Genomic DNA, 17,881 nt, shown 5'->3' on the forward strand with positions numbered 1-17,881 from the left:
ATGACTCTCTCCAAATAGGGGTACAGTATTCATTCTTCTTCTGTGTTCTCTAGAGTTCTGGGGATTATGACCTCCACTCTGCCCCCAATGAGGGGCTGTAGCTACATTCCGTCCAGCCTATAATTTTAGGTTGCCCTTCACCTGTCACTCCCAAATCCTTTCCCAAACAGTGTTTTGCAGCTTGTACTATTTAGAGCACAATTCTTTTTTGAACTCCGATTGGCTCTATTCTGCTTGCTATTTGGTATTGGTCAGCCGTCCTATTTTTGCAGCATCTGCAAAGTTGAAAACATCGTCACATATTCACTCCCCCAGGTCACTGATGAACAGAGAAAATGACAAGGGGCTTGGAAAACAATCCCTGAAGCACTCCATTTGTTGCATTTTTATCTGATTTCACCATTTACCACCCCTCTCTTCAGCCTTAACAAGCTAACTCTATCTAGCTGAGTATTTCATTGTCAATACTATACTTTGCAACATACACATTAGTCTTGTCTATGACATTGTATTGGAAAAGAGCTTGAAAAGCACTTATTGCTACATCCACAAATACATTAATCAGATTTGTTAACCGCACCTCCCCTATTATAATGGATGCTAGCAGGCTTGCCTTGATTTAGTTCTGTAGTTAATCAAACAGCAAGTGACTTTTCAGAACATACTAGATGCCCAGCAGAGTGTTATAAGCCTGGAATTAAATAAAAAGATCTCTGCTGGAACTGTGATAAGGAGGGAAAGGATCTGTACAAATCTTTTGCCTGGGCTCCACTGTACCACACCTTGTGGTAGGAAATCCAGCATGAATTGAACATCATGCTAGTTAGTGATGTACCAAATGATTCACTCAGTTTTGCTCTATATTACCTAGATGCTATATGAGGAATACGCAAGTCACCAAAGATTGGTTCTGAGGAGTGTTAGCATTTATTTTAAGAAAACAGAAATCTTGCCATTCTTATATTTTATAGAAAAATCGTACGCATATTCAAGCCTGTAGAGGTACTAAAAACGTGTGCCATAGAGATTAAGTATATTTAATTAATGAGTGTGCAGAGTATTAATATAAACCTCAAACCAATATTACTAAACTAATCTAAAGACAACAGTTAAACCACAGCTGCATCCAATGAGTATATGCTCCTAAAATAAGATCCATGAGAGAATTTAGGCACCTAAACCCCAGACGTAGGCAACTAAGTTCCTGTTTTCAGTGCCTACATCCCAGTTTTGGTTCCACGGCCATCCACAACACTCCCACTGACCCAGTAGGTGCCTAAACTCATTCAGTGCCTCAGCTTTTCAGATTAAAATGTCCTTATGTTTCTACCTCTGAGCATGTGCAGTGCTACTCTGGGCATCCAGACTCCTCTCCAACCTAAGCCCCAGGGTGATTCACAAACCAGGGAAAGATAGGCACTCATCCACCTAACTCTCATGGGAGGACCCAGTATGGTAGGCATGTTCAGACTGCACCTATTCATAGGGGACCAGCTGGATGAGATGGTGGTACCCACCTTATAACTTTTAGCCCAGTGCTTAGAGCACTCACCTGCGATGTGAGAGACTCAGGTTCATGTCACCACTCTCTCTGCCAGAGGGTGAGAGAGGATTTGAACAGGGGTCTCCCACCTGTCAGGACAGAGCTCTAACCCCTGAGTTATTCTGATGTGGGGCTCCCTCAGTCGTTCCTGTTGAAGTTGTTCCACTGTGGATAAATAATGAAAGAGAGGTTGGAGCAGGGGGAAGGGACTCAGGGTCTCTGACATCCCAGGTGCGTGCCCCAATCTCTGGGCTACAGAGTCCTTCTCTCTCCTCCCATTCATTGTATAGGGAGCCTAGGTGTCTTACTCAGCTTCGTGGATTGCAATCTTGTTCCTATGATTTTCTAGGCACCTAAAAGTTAGGTACTGTGACAGTCAGTATTGCAACACCTAAGTCCCTTCATGGATCCCACCCTGAGTATAAGTAGCAGGTCACTCCCATAGTTCTATGCCAGCAGGTGGTATCTTCCTTCCCATTGAGGGCATGCAGCAGTAGGGCATTCTTGAAGTGCAGTTCCTTTTCAAATGCTGATGGTTGAGAATCTCCAGTTGATTGTCTGCTGTAGCTTCAATCATAAGTATCTGCTCAATTTAGCTATACTGAACTCCTAGTGACAAATGCCTTGTCACCAACACACTGAGTCCTGAGTGCATATCAACATGTCTTAGGCCTGGTCCTGAGCATTCAAAAAGGTTATCAATATGTTCCAGTCCTAATCTTGAATACCTAAAGAAGACATCCATGAGGTTCAGACCTTGTTCTGAGTGATAACATGACCCTCAGTAGGCCCCAGGCCTAGTCTTGAACATCCAACAAGGTCATTGACATTACTTAAGCCTGGTTCCAAGTACCCAATGGAGTCGCTGATAGGGTCTCAGGCCTAGTACTGAGTAGCCAGTGAGGGTCATTAACTAGAACCCCAATCTGGACACAGCGGAAAGTGCTTTATATCAACCGGGTTGAGGCCTCTCCTGGCCCTGTGCTCCAGGCTGGACACAAAGTGAGCCCTCCACCCACAGGCTTCAGAGCATGCTGCAGGAAGACAGGGGAATTATGTCACCTTCCTTGCTGGAGGCATCAACTCACATTAAAAGGGAGTGGGAAGATGTTGCCATGGCAACCTTGTTCCCATCTTCATTGAAGCACAAGGAGAGGCTGAGGGGGTTGCTATGGCAACATTCTCTATTTCAGGCACCAGCAGCTTAGTGGGAAGGGGTTGCTATAGAAACCATGCTCCCATTGGGGTATCAGCAGGGCTGGTTTCTTGGCAGCCTCCCTACCCCAATTTCAAAGCATCCACATCCTAAAATGGAACTAAACCCTCTGCTGAACCCCAGCATAATTACCTTCACACCATGCAGTTCCCTGCATGACCTGTTTGAATTGCCAAGGGTAATAGCATCCCCACCCTGCGAGCCGAGAAAGTAACTTTCTTGGTGCTGTCTTGACCATCTTTCAGCACTTACCATACCTGCCTCAAACCTCAGGTGTAAATGATTAAGCTTGGTTGAATTGCTGTGGCCCCTCTTATTTGCAGAGCATTTCAATATATGGTTGAACCCAAACGTATGCACAGGGACCAATTATTAGATAAACTGAGGTTTCAATCCCAGTTACTGTTTCACAAATGGCTGAAATCATTAGCCATCCATCTGGCTTGTGGCAGAGATGCTCCAAGTCTTCTTGTAGAAGTGAGCAACGGATCTATGTGTATACTCTCTCTCTGACTGGGCTTCTACAACAGGCAAATTCTTGTTTTAATCTAGAAATATTTCCCACCTAGCAGATCTACTCTGCTCATATTCATTAAAGGTGTGGTGGCCATGAGCCATGTCTGAATAGGTAGCCTTTTTGAAGGAACTATCTGTACCACTTCCATGGGGGTGCACACAGTAGCATGAACAGAGAATTATTCAAAATCCAAAAATCTCTCTGGAACATTTAAAATTCACAGAAGACTTGCTGGGCTCAGGTATTCTTAGTCCTTCTGAGTATAAAAGATGAAAACATCTTGCCTGCTTCACCAAACTCCATTTACCAAAATCCCCACTTATCTCTGTACATATACGGAGTGTCTCTACTTCCTGCTAGAAATTATTTGTTTTGAAGTCTGCCATTGCTCAACACTAGAGAATATTTGCCACAGTTAGTAGTTGTTAACAAAGGCTTTGATGTGGAAGTTGGGCCAGAGGACCAAAATCGTGTGGCCACAACTGGCAGTATACCTCAAGAAGCCACTGTTAGTGATCACAGGACACACACATACTGCATGCTTGAGATTCTAAATCACATTTTTCATTATAAATCATTTCTTAGTTACTCTGATCCAAATAATAATATTCAAGAATCCATCCACAACTTAGACTCAGGATTGACCCAGGAATTTCTGTGCATACTTTGGGATTTCAAATGACTATTTCAGGTAAGGATCCTGACAAACATATAATCAGGCCATCTAGTTCCGAATCAACATGCAAGCAAGGTCAGAATCTCATCTCAGATATTGGAACTTCCATAAAAGTTTGACTGAACTGTTATATAGCTAGTTGCCCCTTCCCTACAGAGAAAAGAATACAACTGCAGACAGTCACAGCTCTTCAACATTGGACCCTCTAGAAGGTCCATAGACCAGACGGTGCTGAAGCATATCCTTTTGAGAGAGAAACAAAATTATCTTGTCATACCTTTTACCACAAAATTACTACTTTTTACACTCTCTTTTGTTGGGGAAGAGAAGGTCCTGATCAAGCTCATGGAATAACAATAGAAATCATGCGGTGGTGATCTTTTTTCAAGAGGAGGGCAGATACCATTCCATTTTTAATAAGGAGGGATATCTGAACAGATCTCACACAGGACTCCAGCAGTCTCAAAGGAAACCTTTGCACTCTGGTATCCCACATTTATACCAAGTGTTACAGACTTCATACCATAGAAATCATTGGCAAAAGATAATTCCTCTCCGCTAGACTCTGAACCTTGAATTTGTGGTGACTGTTGTGCAGGGAACTTTCCTTATGCTTTGTTCAAACTGTTTAAAATATCTGTGTGTTCCAGTTTTTCAGAGTAGTTTCTTTCTGTTGGCAATGATATCATCCAGTGGAGGAACACATGAAAACCAAGAGTCTGATCTACCTTCTCTGTGTATAGTTTTCTCTGGCTATTTTCCTGTGAAGCCTTTCCTGAATGCCGTCCTTCTAGACATTTCACAGAAATAAGTAAAGTTGCTGGACCAGATTCTTATTGCACTTAACAGGAGTGACTCCACTGAAGTCAATGGATTTAAACTGGTATAAAATTGGTGAGAGCAGAATTAGGCCCATGGTTCCTGCCCTGAAGATCTTATGTTCTAAACCCGGGGATAGGAAGGCAAGGGTGACTGTAATAAGATTACATGTTTGTTAAATAAGAACACAGCATAAAACTCAGAGAGACTTCTCATAAATAGAGCATTTAATTTCAATAAATAAGAACTTATATAAAACCCCACCCCCCTTAGATATTGCACAAATGCTTCTAAAACAATACATGCTCTAAAACTAGCATGTGTTAATTTTCAATATCATGATAAACACATTGGACATCGATTCCTTCTAGGAAACCATGAATAACAACACGTATGCTAGCACAATTTGAACATTAATAATTCAAAAATAGTATAGTAGAGCTAGTGAATAGTAGATGTTGTAGTATTATTGTATGAAATCTAAGCTATTTTAAAAAAAGACAATTTTATTTTATTTTTCTGAGAAATCTAGCTTTCAGCCTAAGGGTTCAAAGTGGCACAAACCATTTTAAATACAGGTCTTCAGTTCCTTCCAGCAGATTAGTGAAAAACAGACCTTAATAAGAGAGACATCTGACTAGATATCATTAACCTTTAAATGGGAGATGTGTCATTGGTGGTATTCTGCATCTAATTTGACTTACTAATTGGGTTAAACACAACAGAATTATTTATAGAGAAAGGATAGCAGATGTCATGGTAAACCAGTTAAAACAGATACCATAGGGCTGGAAATGGCATATGACCCCATATATCACTCTTAATGCTTCTAATGAAGCTGAAAATGAATTTCTTCAGTCATATCCTCACTCCAGGTCTTTACGTGCTAGGCAGAGAGTATCCATTTTTAGCCAGCAAACCCTAGGGGAGGTGAATACTGAGAGAAGTTTCCAAACCAATTTGTGCTGTGGAGTTGGTATAGGTACAATCATTCTCTCCTGTACATGGGAGCCTTCAGTGGCATCAGTTATGAATACTGAAGTATGAGAACTCATAAAATAAGAGAGGCTTGGAAGAAATAGGAGAAAAAGATGAGACACAGAGTAAATGAAAGTTTTCACAATTAGCAAAGCTGCTTCACTTACCTGAAATATTTTTGACAAATTGTTAAAGAGGGCTTGACCAGCACTGACTTTGTGTTTGACTCCTCTCACTGTACCATTTTTGCTTAGAATGTTGACTCGTTTTGTACCAAAGCCCCTCTCTTTAGTAGCTCTCACTAAAATGAGCAAGTCATCTTGCTCATTCTCATTTTCATCACACTCAGATCCTAAATGTCCATTCTGCTGTCCATCCGCTTCACTCAGTCTGCTGGTTTGGTCAGTCTCTGAACTACTGGTGTATTCAGAATCCAAAGAGTCTGCAGTTTCTCCATCTGCATACACTTCCTTTAGTACTCTCCCACTGTGAGAGGAAGCAATTCGAAATCGGACTTTCCTCAGCTTCCTCTCACCTTCAGCCTTCATCTCGCTTTTAAGCATTGTCCCATCTATTGATATCCGCCATTTACATTGTTCTGGTTTAGGCTGTGACTGTAACTGCCAACTTGTCACACTTTAAAACAATATCAGAACTGTTTTCCAGGGACAGCAGCACTCATATTAAACTGAAGTGTAAAGGAAAGAGGATTCCCAAGAGCCTACACTGCAGTTCTACAATTAATAATGAATGTGTTTGTGCTATGGTTACCTTTAAACTAAAACCTGCAAAATGATATCATCAATTAAATATTAAAGAGCCATTGTGTTGGTTTTTTAGCAGTTAGAGAGAGAGAGAGAGAATATGAATAGATGCTGATCTGAATTTTGGTTTCAATCAAAGAAACATAAGTTACATGAGTTTATGTGAATAAAACTTTATTGAAAAGTGCAAAAAAGGAAGGAAGAATTTTCCTCAGGGTTCATCTGTGTAGAATTATTAGGGACCTTCATTTTCAGTTTTTATTTTATTTTTCCCAGGAATGTATCGGTGTTTATTACCACAACAACAAAAACAGGTGAAAATCAGTGCAAAAAACTATTAATTTTACTGGGTAAATATTGGTTTATTTTGGTGTATGGAAAGACGGGGAAAAAGGTATTCAGTAGATTAATGCTTTGAATTCCATTCATTAATGTGGTTTGCCGCAGAACTAAAACAGAACTCAAAACACAATGCCACCTTTGAGCTTAAGAAAACAATACATCTCTAATCCCCAAAGAAAACTTTTCATTTGAATAAATAGTTCACTGTCGTAGGCTTAAAACTATTAGCCTACATATATTTACATTTCATAATTGAGCCATACCATTTGCATTGCATATATTCAACTTCCTCCTTTTCTCCTTTTTTTTTTAAACTTTCAAATACTTCCTTGTATTCTGATACAGATTTTCGTTTTCTTCCCATGTTAGTGTCAAATCTTTAAACCGTTATCTGCTAACAGCTTGAAAGGTGTATGTGATGAGCGTGAGATTCATGAGTACATTCAGATGCACATGCACATTAGAGCTTGCATGCATGCCTGTTTGTTTACTGTGCATCTTCTAGACTAATACATAGCCTTACTTCAACAGGCAGCTTTGCATATACACACAAACTAATGTATTATTGTAATATCTATATATCATGCAACGTATTGTATTTTCCTAATAAAACACGCTATTTTTATATATTTGAATGATACAAAAGTAGGGTGAAAAATAAAACTGAACACTTTTTGTAAACCAGGAATTTTACAGTAAAAATCAGTTTAAACTGAAAATGAAAGGGTTAAAGAATTATATATACACTTTGCACTTAAGGTGAAAATCCTGAGCTCCAATTTTGGAGAGGGATGGATGCTGGGAACGTTGCTTTACAAACCGAGGCGCTGACCACCACTCTGCCCCAGGCCTTGCCACACTCCACCCCTTTCTGCAAGCCTCCGCCCCGCCTCTTCCCACCAGCATTCTGACCCCGGCCCCTGCTCCTGCCCCTTCTCCCCAGCACCTCCTGCATGCTGCTGAACAGCTGATCACAGTGAGGGAGAGGCACTGGGAGGAAGGGAAAGAAGCTGATCAGCAGGGCTGATGATGAGGGGGAGACACTGGTGGGAGAGAGGAAGGTGCTGATCTGCGGTGCTGCCGGTGGGAGCTGAGCACCCACTGTTTTTTTTCCAGCCCCAGAGCACTGACAGTCAGTGCCTATGTTTACAGATACCACTTTCTTGATCTGCTGTTCAACTCTCAGTCACAGGTTCATCCAAAATTTGCTCTTTTTGTAACTCCATGCAATATCAATGGAATTATGTGAATAAAAGTACAGTTATGGCTGTGTGTGTGTTGATGGTGGCCTTTTAATTATGGTGCAAGAGCAAAATGGAAGAGAAAAATAAGGCCAATCACATTCTGATATGTAAAGTAACAAATTGATGTAAAAATAACACTGGTCTGTATTCTGTTACGTAAATTGCACAATGTGCTTGATCAAGGGAATCTGGAAAAGAAGACAGAAGAGAAAGGTAATAAACTGAGACAAACAGTGATCAAACAAAGAAAAGTGGGACAAGATTAACTTAATGACAGAGCAATCTAGGTCCCTTCACAACAAACCATGAATATCTAGGGCTTCCTCTTATGTTGAGTGGTACCTTACTCCACAAATAGTTCTACTGAAACCAGTAAAACTACTTGTGGAGTAAGGTCCTATTTAATGTAAGAATGGCAGAACTGAGCTTTTACTGATGTAAAAGGTTGATGGGGTATTGGTGCAACTACCCATCACCCAGGACTCCAGTGGTATGTCTCAAATATTTTCAGTTCCACCTATGGTAAAGGCTTCAAAGATCAAGAAGACCAGCTTAAGTCAGTGACATCTTTTAGGCATCTATTATATAAACATTCATCAGCCAGTTGCAATTTCTTAAGATATATCCATTTTATTCACCAAAACGATTGTGAACAGCTCACTGTGTGAGTATTCACTATTTTAATATTCAAAATTCAACTTGTGTTGGTGAGTTGTGATTGGTCATAAAGTCACAGACATCCTCAGAAATTATCCTAAACAGTAAAAATTATTTGTCACATTTGAAAAACCCAGAGGATTAGGAACTGTGAAACACTGTGATCAGACTCTTGGCTTGTTTTTTAAATGCTAACAGATAAATGCCTCTTTCTCCCTCTTAAAAATATGAAAGCAGATAAATAACCAACGTTTACATTGATACTGAATATTCCATATTTCTTGTTAACTACAATAATGAATAAATATTGAATGATGCTGTTATTTATATTCCAATACTTTAATTAGTTCCCACCTACTTAAGATTGATAGTCTGCCCTTCTATTCAGAGCAGTTGAAAGCTAGGAGTCATAGAGGCATGTACAGTAAAAGTAACACTGAACGGTGACACAACTCAGCTTTTAACAGGTATACAGGGACCAGAGAAATATGTATTTAATGATAGATTTAGCCAATGATCCTCCATTAAAAGCAGCTGATGTCCTTCCTGCTAATATACTGTGGGAGTATTTTCTCCTGAGGTTTGTTTTGGAAATCCTTGTTCGGTTCTCCCTCACCACAGTAAAAGAGATTTCCCATTCCCTGTGAATGAGAACAGTCAATTTTACTTTGTGTACAAGATAGCATACTACAATACACTTAACAGTACTTCTTCATTAATTCTTTGATTTCAGATGGTCTTTAGGTGTATTGAAAAGCAGCTCCTAATATTTAAATCAGTTGTATTATATCAGGGTTGGCATGGTAGAAATCATACATTCTACAGCATGTGGTGGATTTTGCAGATTGAGTCCCACTATTCTGTGTTTTTTCGTATTGGATTGTCAGTTTGAAATACATATTCCATAGCTCCAAAAGTAATGCAGACTGTCCCAATAAGAGAACACTACATTACTTCACCAAATCCCAATTATCCTGCAAATAAGAATAGTAAACGCATTTTTAAAATTGCTGTTGTCACTTCTCAACACTATGTATGTCCCATTTTATGCCATTATAACCTCATTGAAAATCCATGGAATTCCACTGACCAAAAACTAGTACAACAGAGTGGTGAATAAGGGTGGTTTTTGCAAGTCCAGACTAAAATCTAAACATTCAGATCAAATACATCAAAAAAGTGCTGTTTGTGAAACAACACTTACAGGAAAAAAGAAACCAGTGCATATAGGTGACAAGCCACATTAAAATGTTTGAAATGTTACCCAGTAATTCCCAAGCTATTAGCATCTCAGCATACTGCTAGTACATGTACTTTACATATTCCTGCCATAAATTAATTAAATGTTTAGAATTAATATTACATACTGAATTTACTCTTCCTGTCTATATTCTTCAATATTTGAGAATCCCATTAAAATTAAACCTGTTAGCGCCATGCCTAAGGCATTTGAATTAATACTCTAATTCTGACTCTTATCTCTCTATCAGAAATTCACATAAAAGTATCTGTGTATATTTATGTGTTTATCTTAGCATGAAGATTCTGTGACTTTTTTAAAATGATCAAAAGAAAAATAGGCAAGAGGGTGTTGATCTTAACCTGAATTTCTCCAATGATGATGATTTATTATTTGTATTAACCATAGTGCCTAGAACCGCGATTCATGGACCAGGACCCCATGTGCTGGGTGCTGTACATACACAGGAAAAAAAAGACAGTCGCTGCCTGAAAAAGCTTACAATCTAAGTGTAAGACAAGAGAACGGATGGCTACAAACAGACCGACAGGGAGTACCAAGAAACAATGAGACAATATTGGTCAGCATGAGAGGTGGTAGTCTCCGCACATCAGCAGCTGACCTGTTGTCAAGTTTATTTTTAGAGACATCACCGAAAAGGAGAGTTTTCAGAAGGGTTTTGAAGGTGGATAATGAAATAACTTTGCAGTTGTCTACAGAGAATTCCTTCCCAAGCTTGTGGAGCAGCACGGGAAAAAGCACAAAGGTTCTTGTGTGGAAAATTTAACAAAAGGGCAATGGAGGCCAGAATCGTGCACCGGTTAAAGGCAGGTGTCATTAGCAAATGAAGGATGATGCGTAGGGTGAAAATAGGCCCTGAAGGGTATTGAAAGTGAAGACAAGTGGCTTATGAGAGTTTGGCTTTGGAAGGATAGTGACAAAGGACTTGCCATACTGGATCAGACCCATGATCCCTCTGGTTCAATATTCTGTCTCCAGCAGTGGCCAGTGCCAGATTCTTCGGCAGAAGGTACAAGAAAAACAGCAGCAGGTCAACATGGAATAATTTACTCCTCCACGAAGGTCTCATTCTAATCCCTAAAAGTTAGTTTTAGAACCTGAAGGACAGTAACTTGGAAGTTTGTTATTACTTTTATTGGATCTTTTAAAACCACATGTGTAGTTTAGTTCTGTTTAACTTTCAAGAAGAAATGTTGGTGTTTAGTGCTAGTATCACTCTCTCTTACCAGTCAAACATATGTTAGCAAAGCACGGATTACTTCCCTAGATGTTGCTTTTTAACATTGCATCCTTCAAGTGAAATGTTTTTTGGGAACTTCTGGGTGAAATCCTGGTGCCAGGGAAGCCTGCAGCTGGGAGTGAGTCTCCCAGCCTGGGTGGACAGCCTCATATGAGCGCAGCTCAAGCTAGCATGATAAAAATAACAGTGTGGACATTGCAGCCCCCGCTGAGACTCGAGTTAGTCACAGTAGCTCAGACCCAGAGGGTCAGGTCAGCTTGAGAACCTGAGCTCCCCTGAGCCACAACATTCACACAGCTATTTTTAGCACGCTTGCTTGAGCCCCGCTAGCGTGAGTCTGTCTGCTCCGGCTGGAAGGCTCGCTCCCAGCTGTACGTAGAAATACCCTCATTGCCCCCCCCCCATAACAAAATGGGCCCACAATGCTTGACTGGAGCAATTAGCCTCTACTGCAGTACAAATAGCAATGATTAATTATTGATTTAATATTTTCTAAAATCTAAATAAAATATTACAAAATAAAAAAATCTGTATAATGAGCCACATTTTCAAACGTGTGCATAAGTACCTGAAAAAAATGTGTCCATTCTGAAAGCCTAGCACCTTGCATATCTTTGGCGGAATGTAAATAGAACGAGGCCTTCAGGTTTGGAATTGGATCCCCTCAGTTTAGATAAGCTGATCTTCAAGGCAGAGCTATAAGCAAGCCTGTTTTCTAAAGCTTCTCTTAGGGAGCATCAATTGGTGCAATTAGGCAAAAGGGTTGTGAGAGGGAGGAGTTGGTGTGGGGAATCGGAGATGCTTTGTGAGCATTGGCCCCCTTAGCAATTTTTTTAAATGTTTTCCAAGCTCTGGATAGGCACTTAAAAGTTAAATAAACTCTAGTTTGCAGTGTTGTAGCTGTGTTGGTCCCAGGATTTTAGAGAGAAAAAGCAGGTGAGGTAATATCTTTTATTGGACCAACTTATGTTGGTTAAAGAGACAAGAGTTTGAGTTTCTTCTTCAGCTCTGGGAAAGGTTCTCTGAGTGTCACAGCCAAGTACAAGGTGGAAAAGGTTCTTTAGCATAAGGAGCGAACATGTTTGGAAAAAGGTAAATATAGTGCCCATCTTTAAAAAAGGTAAGAAGGAGAATCCGGGGAACTACAGACTGGTCAGTCTCACCTCAGTCCCTGGAAAAATCATGGAGCAGGTCCTCAAGGAATCCATTTTGAAGCACTTGGAGGAAAGGAAAGTGATCAGGAAAAGTCAACATGGATTCACCAAGGGCAAGTCATGCCTGACCAACCTGATTCCCTTTTAGGATGAGATAACTGACTCTGGGGATATGGGGAAACCAGTGAACATGATATATCTTGACTTTAGAAAATCTTTTGATACGGTCTCCCACAGTATTCTTGCCAGCAAGTTAAAGTAGAATGGATTGGATGAATGGACTGTAAGGTGGATAGAAAGCTGGCTAGATCGTCTGGCTCAACGGGTAGTGATCAATGGCTCAATGTCTAGTTGGCAGCTGGTATCAAGCGGAGTGCCCCAGGGGTTGGTCCTGGGGCCGGTTTTGTTCAACATTTTCATTAATGATCTGGATGATGGGATGGATTGCACCCTCACCAAGTTCGCAGATGACACTAAGATGGGGCATGAGGTAGATATGCTGGAAGGTAGGGATAGCGTCCAGAGTGACCTAGACATACTGGAGGATTGGGCCAAAAGAAATCTGATGAGGTACAACAAGGAAAGTGCGGAGTCCTGCACTTAGGACGGAAGAATCCCATGCACTACTATAGGCTGGGGACCGACTGGCTAAGCGGCAGTTTTGCAGAAAAGGACCTGGAGATTATGGTGGATGAGAAGCTGGATATGAGGCAACGGTGTGCCCTTGTTGCCAAGAAGGCTAACAGCATAGAATCATAGAATATCAGGGTTGGAAGGGACCTCAGGAGGTCATCTAGTCCAACCCCCTGCTCAAAGCAGGACCAATCCCCAACTAAATCATCCCAGCCAGGGCTTTGTCGAGCCTGACCTTAAAAACCTCTAAGGAAAGAGATTCCACCACCTCCTAGGTAACCCATCCCAGTGCTTCACCACCCTCCTAGTGGAAAAAGTTTTTCCTAATACCCAACTTAAACCTCCCACTGCAACTAGAGACCATTATTCCTTGTTCTGTCATCTGGTACCACTGAGAAAAGTCGAGATCCATCCTCTTTGGAACCCCCTTTCAGGTAGTTGAAAGCAGCTATCAAATCCCCTCTCATTCTTCTCTTCTGAAGATTAAATAAGACCAGTTTCCCTCAGCCTCTCCTTGTAAGTCATGTGCCCCAGCCCCCTGATCATTTTCATTGCCCTCCTGGAATCTCTCCAATTTGTCCACATCCTTTTTAGAGTGGGGGGCCCAAAACTGGACACAGTACTCCAGATGTGGCCTCACCAGTGCCGAATAGAGAGGAATAATCATTTCCCTCAATCTGCTGGCAATGCTCCTACTAATGCAGCTCAATATGCCAAACTGACAAACTGTCCCTGCAACAGACACTCAAATACTTAGCAACACAGCCCCCCAATGCAGCCCTTAGCATACCTTCTCTTGGACAGATCCCAGTCAAACTCCCTCTGTTAGCCGCTCCGCTGTTCGCCGCTCAGCTGGTTTGCAACTGGCTGCCTTTCTATAACAGTCAGGCCCACTCAAAGCCCACCTGGAACAAAGCACTCCCAATTCACTTTTGAAAAGTGATTGCACCCTCACCAGGTTCTGTGGGTGTAGAGGTCAGTTTCTTGCTGGTCTAACTTTGAAAATTCAGCCCTGACTGTATTTGTTTGAAGGTGGCCAGAAGGAGAATATATACTGGAATACTGAGAGATTTGCTGTGATCAAGTAATTCGCTGACTTTCTATATTCTGGTTAAGGTTCTGGTGGCTAAAGGAAGCAGTTCCAGGTCTAAATCAGAATGTTTAAAGGAAATTAAGGGGAGGAGGGTACGAATATGTGTGCTCGAAAAGGCTTTCAGCCTTTTACTTTCATCAGACTACATTTAACTGGGTTAGGGTTGGGAATGCCTTTAAAAGGGCAAGAGTAAAGCAATAGAAATGTAAAGTAACACCTTTTAAAAATTTTATTGAGTTTATTAGATTGGGTGGAATTATCTGTCCATGTCCCTGAATGAGTATTGGATGCCCAAGTACAGATATACGGACCCATCTCCGCTTTGCACCTGGGGATTGGGTGCAACTGGGGAGGAATTAAACTTCTGCATTTTAAGTACACAAGGTTTGATTCTTATCTCACTTAATTAGTGAAAATTAGGAGTAACTCTTTAAAGCTAAAAGGATTTACAGAAGTACAAATTTCATCTAACAGAGATTGTACAATCACTTCTTATCTTCAGTCTATGAACTAGAAATATTAATGATTAATGATATTTCATAACATTACTGTCTGGTTGTCAGACATATTTTCCCACTGAAAAGAGGTGATTTATTGCATTATCAACTATTTACACAGAAGAAATGAACTAAAAATAATAAATGACAAGACTCAATGTATTATCATACATTCAAGAAGAAAAATATCTTATATCGAACTCTGTATTTGTATCAAATACGTGTATCTGACACTGTATAAAATTCATTCTCTCCAGCGGCTGAATCACAGCGATTGCAAAATTGCTGCTTACTCACGTGAACTGTGACAGCCAACATAATTCATTTTCAAACACTGATTTAAAATTAAGAACATTCTTGAAGCAGAATAATAGCTTCTGGTGGTATGCTTTTTTACTAATATTTTTCCTAAAACTTCTACAGTAAAGCTCAACTGGTTTGCAAAGAATTTGGGCTGCACTAGGAGATGTGAATGTCTGTGTGAGCCTCACTTTACATGAGACATTTAAATTATTTTTTCTCTCTAGCAGATCCTATGTGAATTTTACCATGGGCTTGATCTCATGCCCATTTGAGTCAGTGGCAAAGCTCCCGTTGACTTCAGTGTGCAGGATTAGGCCCTATCTGAGTAGTTAAACGATGGCCTGATGCATTTAATGAAAATGGTGTTAATGTAGCAGCAACTAAATGCAGAATTAATCAGACTTTCATTTTAAAATATATTCTAGCTGTGTTAACCAGGTACTGCTGTGTTATTATGAGCATCATTCAGTCACATGCTAATTCAGCTTTTCATTAGAAAATATTTTATGGGGCACTGTGTGGTCATGACAATGAGATGCTGAATGCATTGGTTGCTCTGGAGCAAGATAAGTGAACACTGTGCAAGCTGCCCAATAGCACACTCCCATCGTGCACTTCAATCCTCACCTACAATCACTCTCAGTATTCCAGTTGTGGACCTCTCCTGAGCGAACATGTGCCTCTTGTAAAGTACTTTTGGGATATGTGTAAGGGGACTGTTGCCCCGTTACTAACATTCAGTGGGGGTGTTTTAGTTGCTAGCTCCCAGTACTGAAAAGGGGGAAGGGTCGATGGAGAATCAGGACCCTGAGGCTGACACCCCCAGGAACAATGGGGAGAGGCCAATGCTCCAGGTCAGCCTGAATGACAGGGCGAGCAGGCTAATCAGGGATTCAGGAGGCCAGGGAGGTCCTGTCCTCCCTGTGAGCTGGATTTGCCTGGGTCAGACAGGGTGGGGCAGAGCTAAGGAGAAAGCAGGGGCCCAAGCTAAGCTGGGGAGCAGAGCTGTGCCAGATCCAGAGGGACCAGAAAAGCAGCCCAGAGAGAGCAGACCCTGTCCTGGGAGCAGAGCTGCAGCCCCAAAGCCAGAGGCACAGCCCAGAGAGAGCAGACTTGCCCTGGGAGGAGAGCTGCAGCAACCAGAGCCAGAGGGGCCAGAAAAGCAGCCCATGAAGCAGCTCAGTGCTGGGAGCAGAGTCACAGAAGCAGCCTGCAGAGCAGACCTGTCCTGGGAGCAGAGCTGCAGCAACCAGAGCGGCTACAGAAGCAACCCAGGGAGCTGGAGGCAGAGGAGCAGCAGTGCTGAGACAGAGTGGTGGAGCTGGGGCTGGAGCAGTCCGGAGCTGGGTGCGGTGAGCAGCTGGGGAGAGCGAGGGGGACCCTGGGTAGCGGGCCCAGCACAGGGAGACGCCTCAGCGAAGAGGCTCTGCAGGCCAGGCTTGGATCATAACCCAGACAGGGCGGGGGCGACACGGGGAAGAAGGGTCCTACCACTTAGAGCCTAAGAGCGTGTGACCACCACCAGAGTAAGTGTCCAACCTTCAGCACAGCCAGGGCCTGAGAAGAAGGCCTGGGACTTACAAGGAACAGACTGAACTGCCCTGACATTCCAGAGACGCTGTTTGTGATGTTCCCTGCCACAGAGCGGGTGGATGTGTTTCCTTTAACCTTTCTCATTATTCCTTATTCTTTTTAAAATTAATTGTTGATTAAATAACTTGCATTTGCTTTAAATTGTATGTAATGGCCAGTGGGTCAGACAAGTGCCCAGTGCAGAGAGAGTACCCCGGAATGGGGACACCCTAGCCCCTGTCCTATGTGACCACAACAGGGTTGGAGATCGAGCCCCCTAGGAATCCTGGGCCCAGCCTTGTTGGGGTTACAATGACTCTGCCAGACAGGAGAGTGGAAAAGGAGTCCTCAAGGGCAGGGAGGTCACTGGGTAAAGGAAGTGGGAGCGAGGACTCAGATCCTTTCGCTAGCCCACTTCACCGGGGTAGTACAGAAGCCAGGAAAGTTCTCCACAAGAGCGGAACTATTCCCCCACTTACATATGTACAAACATCCACCAGGAAACAGATCCAAAGCAACAAGCTAGTTTCATTTGTGTCATAGGAAAATTTGAATGTAGGATCAAAGAGCTAAAAGGCATGTGTTTGTATTGTCTCACACAAGCGCCATGGTCTCTATGAAGTTCAGTATTCTCAGCGGAAGCTCTCTGAGGACAGGAAGGATAGATTTTTACCTACCCTGTTTTTGTCCCATTTACAGATTCAGAGTTGTTTACCTACTGTTGTAACCTGACATATCTTTACACGTCAATATTGCCTCTGCACTTTCAGATGTCATCAGCTTCCATTGCAAAGTCTTCCCCTTCTTTTTCTAGTTTTTGTGGCCAAAGTACTTTTTATTCAGCAGGATGGTTCATGGAGTAGACAGTATCCATCCAAACCGGGTGCAGCGGAGCTTTGCAGCAATGACACATTTCTTGCCTGATGACGTCATTCTTTCTGAAGCCCTTTTTTTTTTTTTTTGTTCTTTGTACTTGAAAATAAAATCCAGGGACAAACTTACTTCCTTTCTCTTTCTCTGTCTTTTGTGCTTTCACCTTTAAGTGCTGGTGTTCAGCGCTGAGTGACGGTTTGCCCTTCTCCCATTTCTCTCTCTTTTTAAATATGTTGCAGTTCAGTTTTCTTTACCTCCTTTGTCTTTTATGTCCTGTCTCCTGGCAAGAATATTTGCAAATTACATTTTTAGTGTGATCTTTAGAAGTACATTTTGGATTTTTCTACTAGACAGAGAAGTACAGTACATGAATGAAACAATCATTGTGCAGTCTTAAACTCCTTGTCTAGAAGACTCTGGTTCATTTTGATTTCTGTTTGTTTGTTTGTTCATTTTTTATCCCTTATGAAAATGAGGGCTGCATAGCACTGAAGAGAGC

General features: G+C 41.7%; 1 protein-coding gene across 1 annotated transcript in view; it reads right to left on the bottom strand.

The window, feature by feature from the left end:
- GRXCR1 (glutaredoxin and cysteine rich domain containing 1) overlaps nt 1-6,312 on the bottom strand; it is a 61,164-nt gene extending 54,852 nt beyond the window's left edge. The window contains exons 1-2 of the mRNA XM_037896436.2: nt 5,917-6,312; nt 3,505-3,507 (exon numbers count right to left, since the gene is read on the bottom strand). Of these exons, the coding sequence (XP_037752364.1) occupies nt 3,505-3,507; nt 5,917-6,312 (399 nt within the window). The remainder of the gene's footprint in view (nt 1-3,504; nt 3,508-5,916) is intronic.
- Nucleotides 6,313-17,881: the final 11,569 nt, after the last annotated feature.

Source organism: Chelonia mydas, chromosome 4, assembly GCF_015237465.2.
Source record: "Chelonia mydas isolate rCheMyd1 chromosome 4, rCheMyd1.pri.v2, whole genome shotgun sequence".
NCBI lineage: Eukaryota > Metazoa > Chordata > Testudines > Cheloniidae > Chelonia > Chelonia mydas.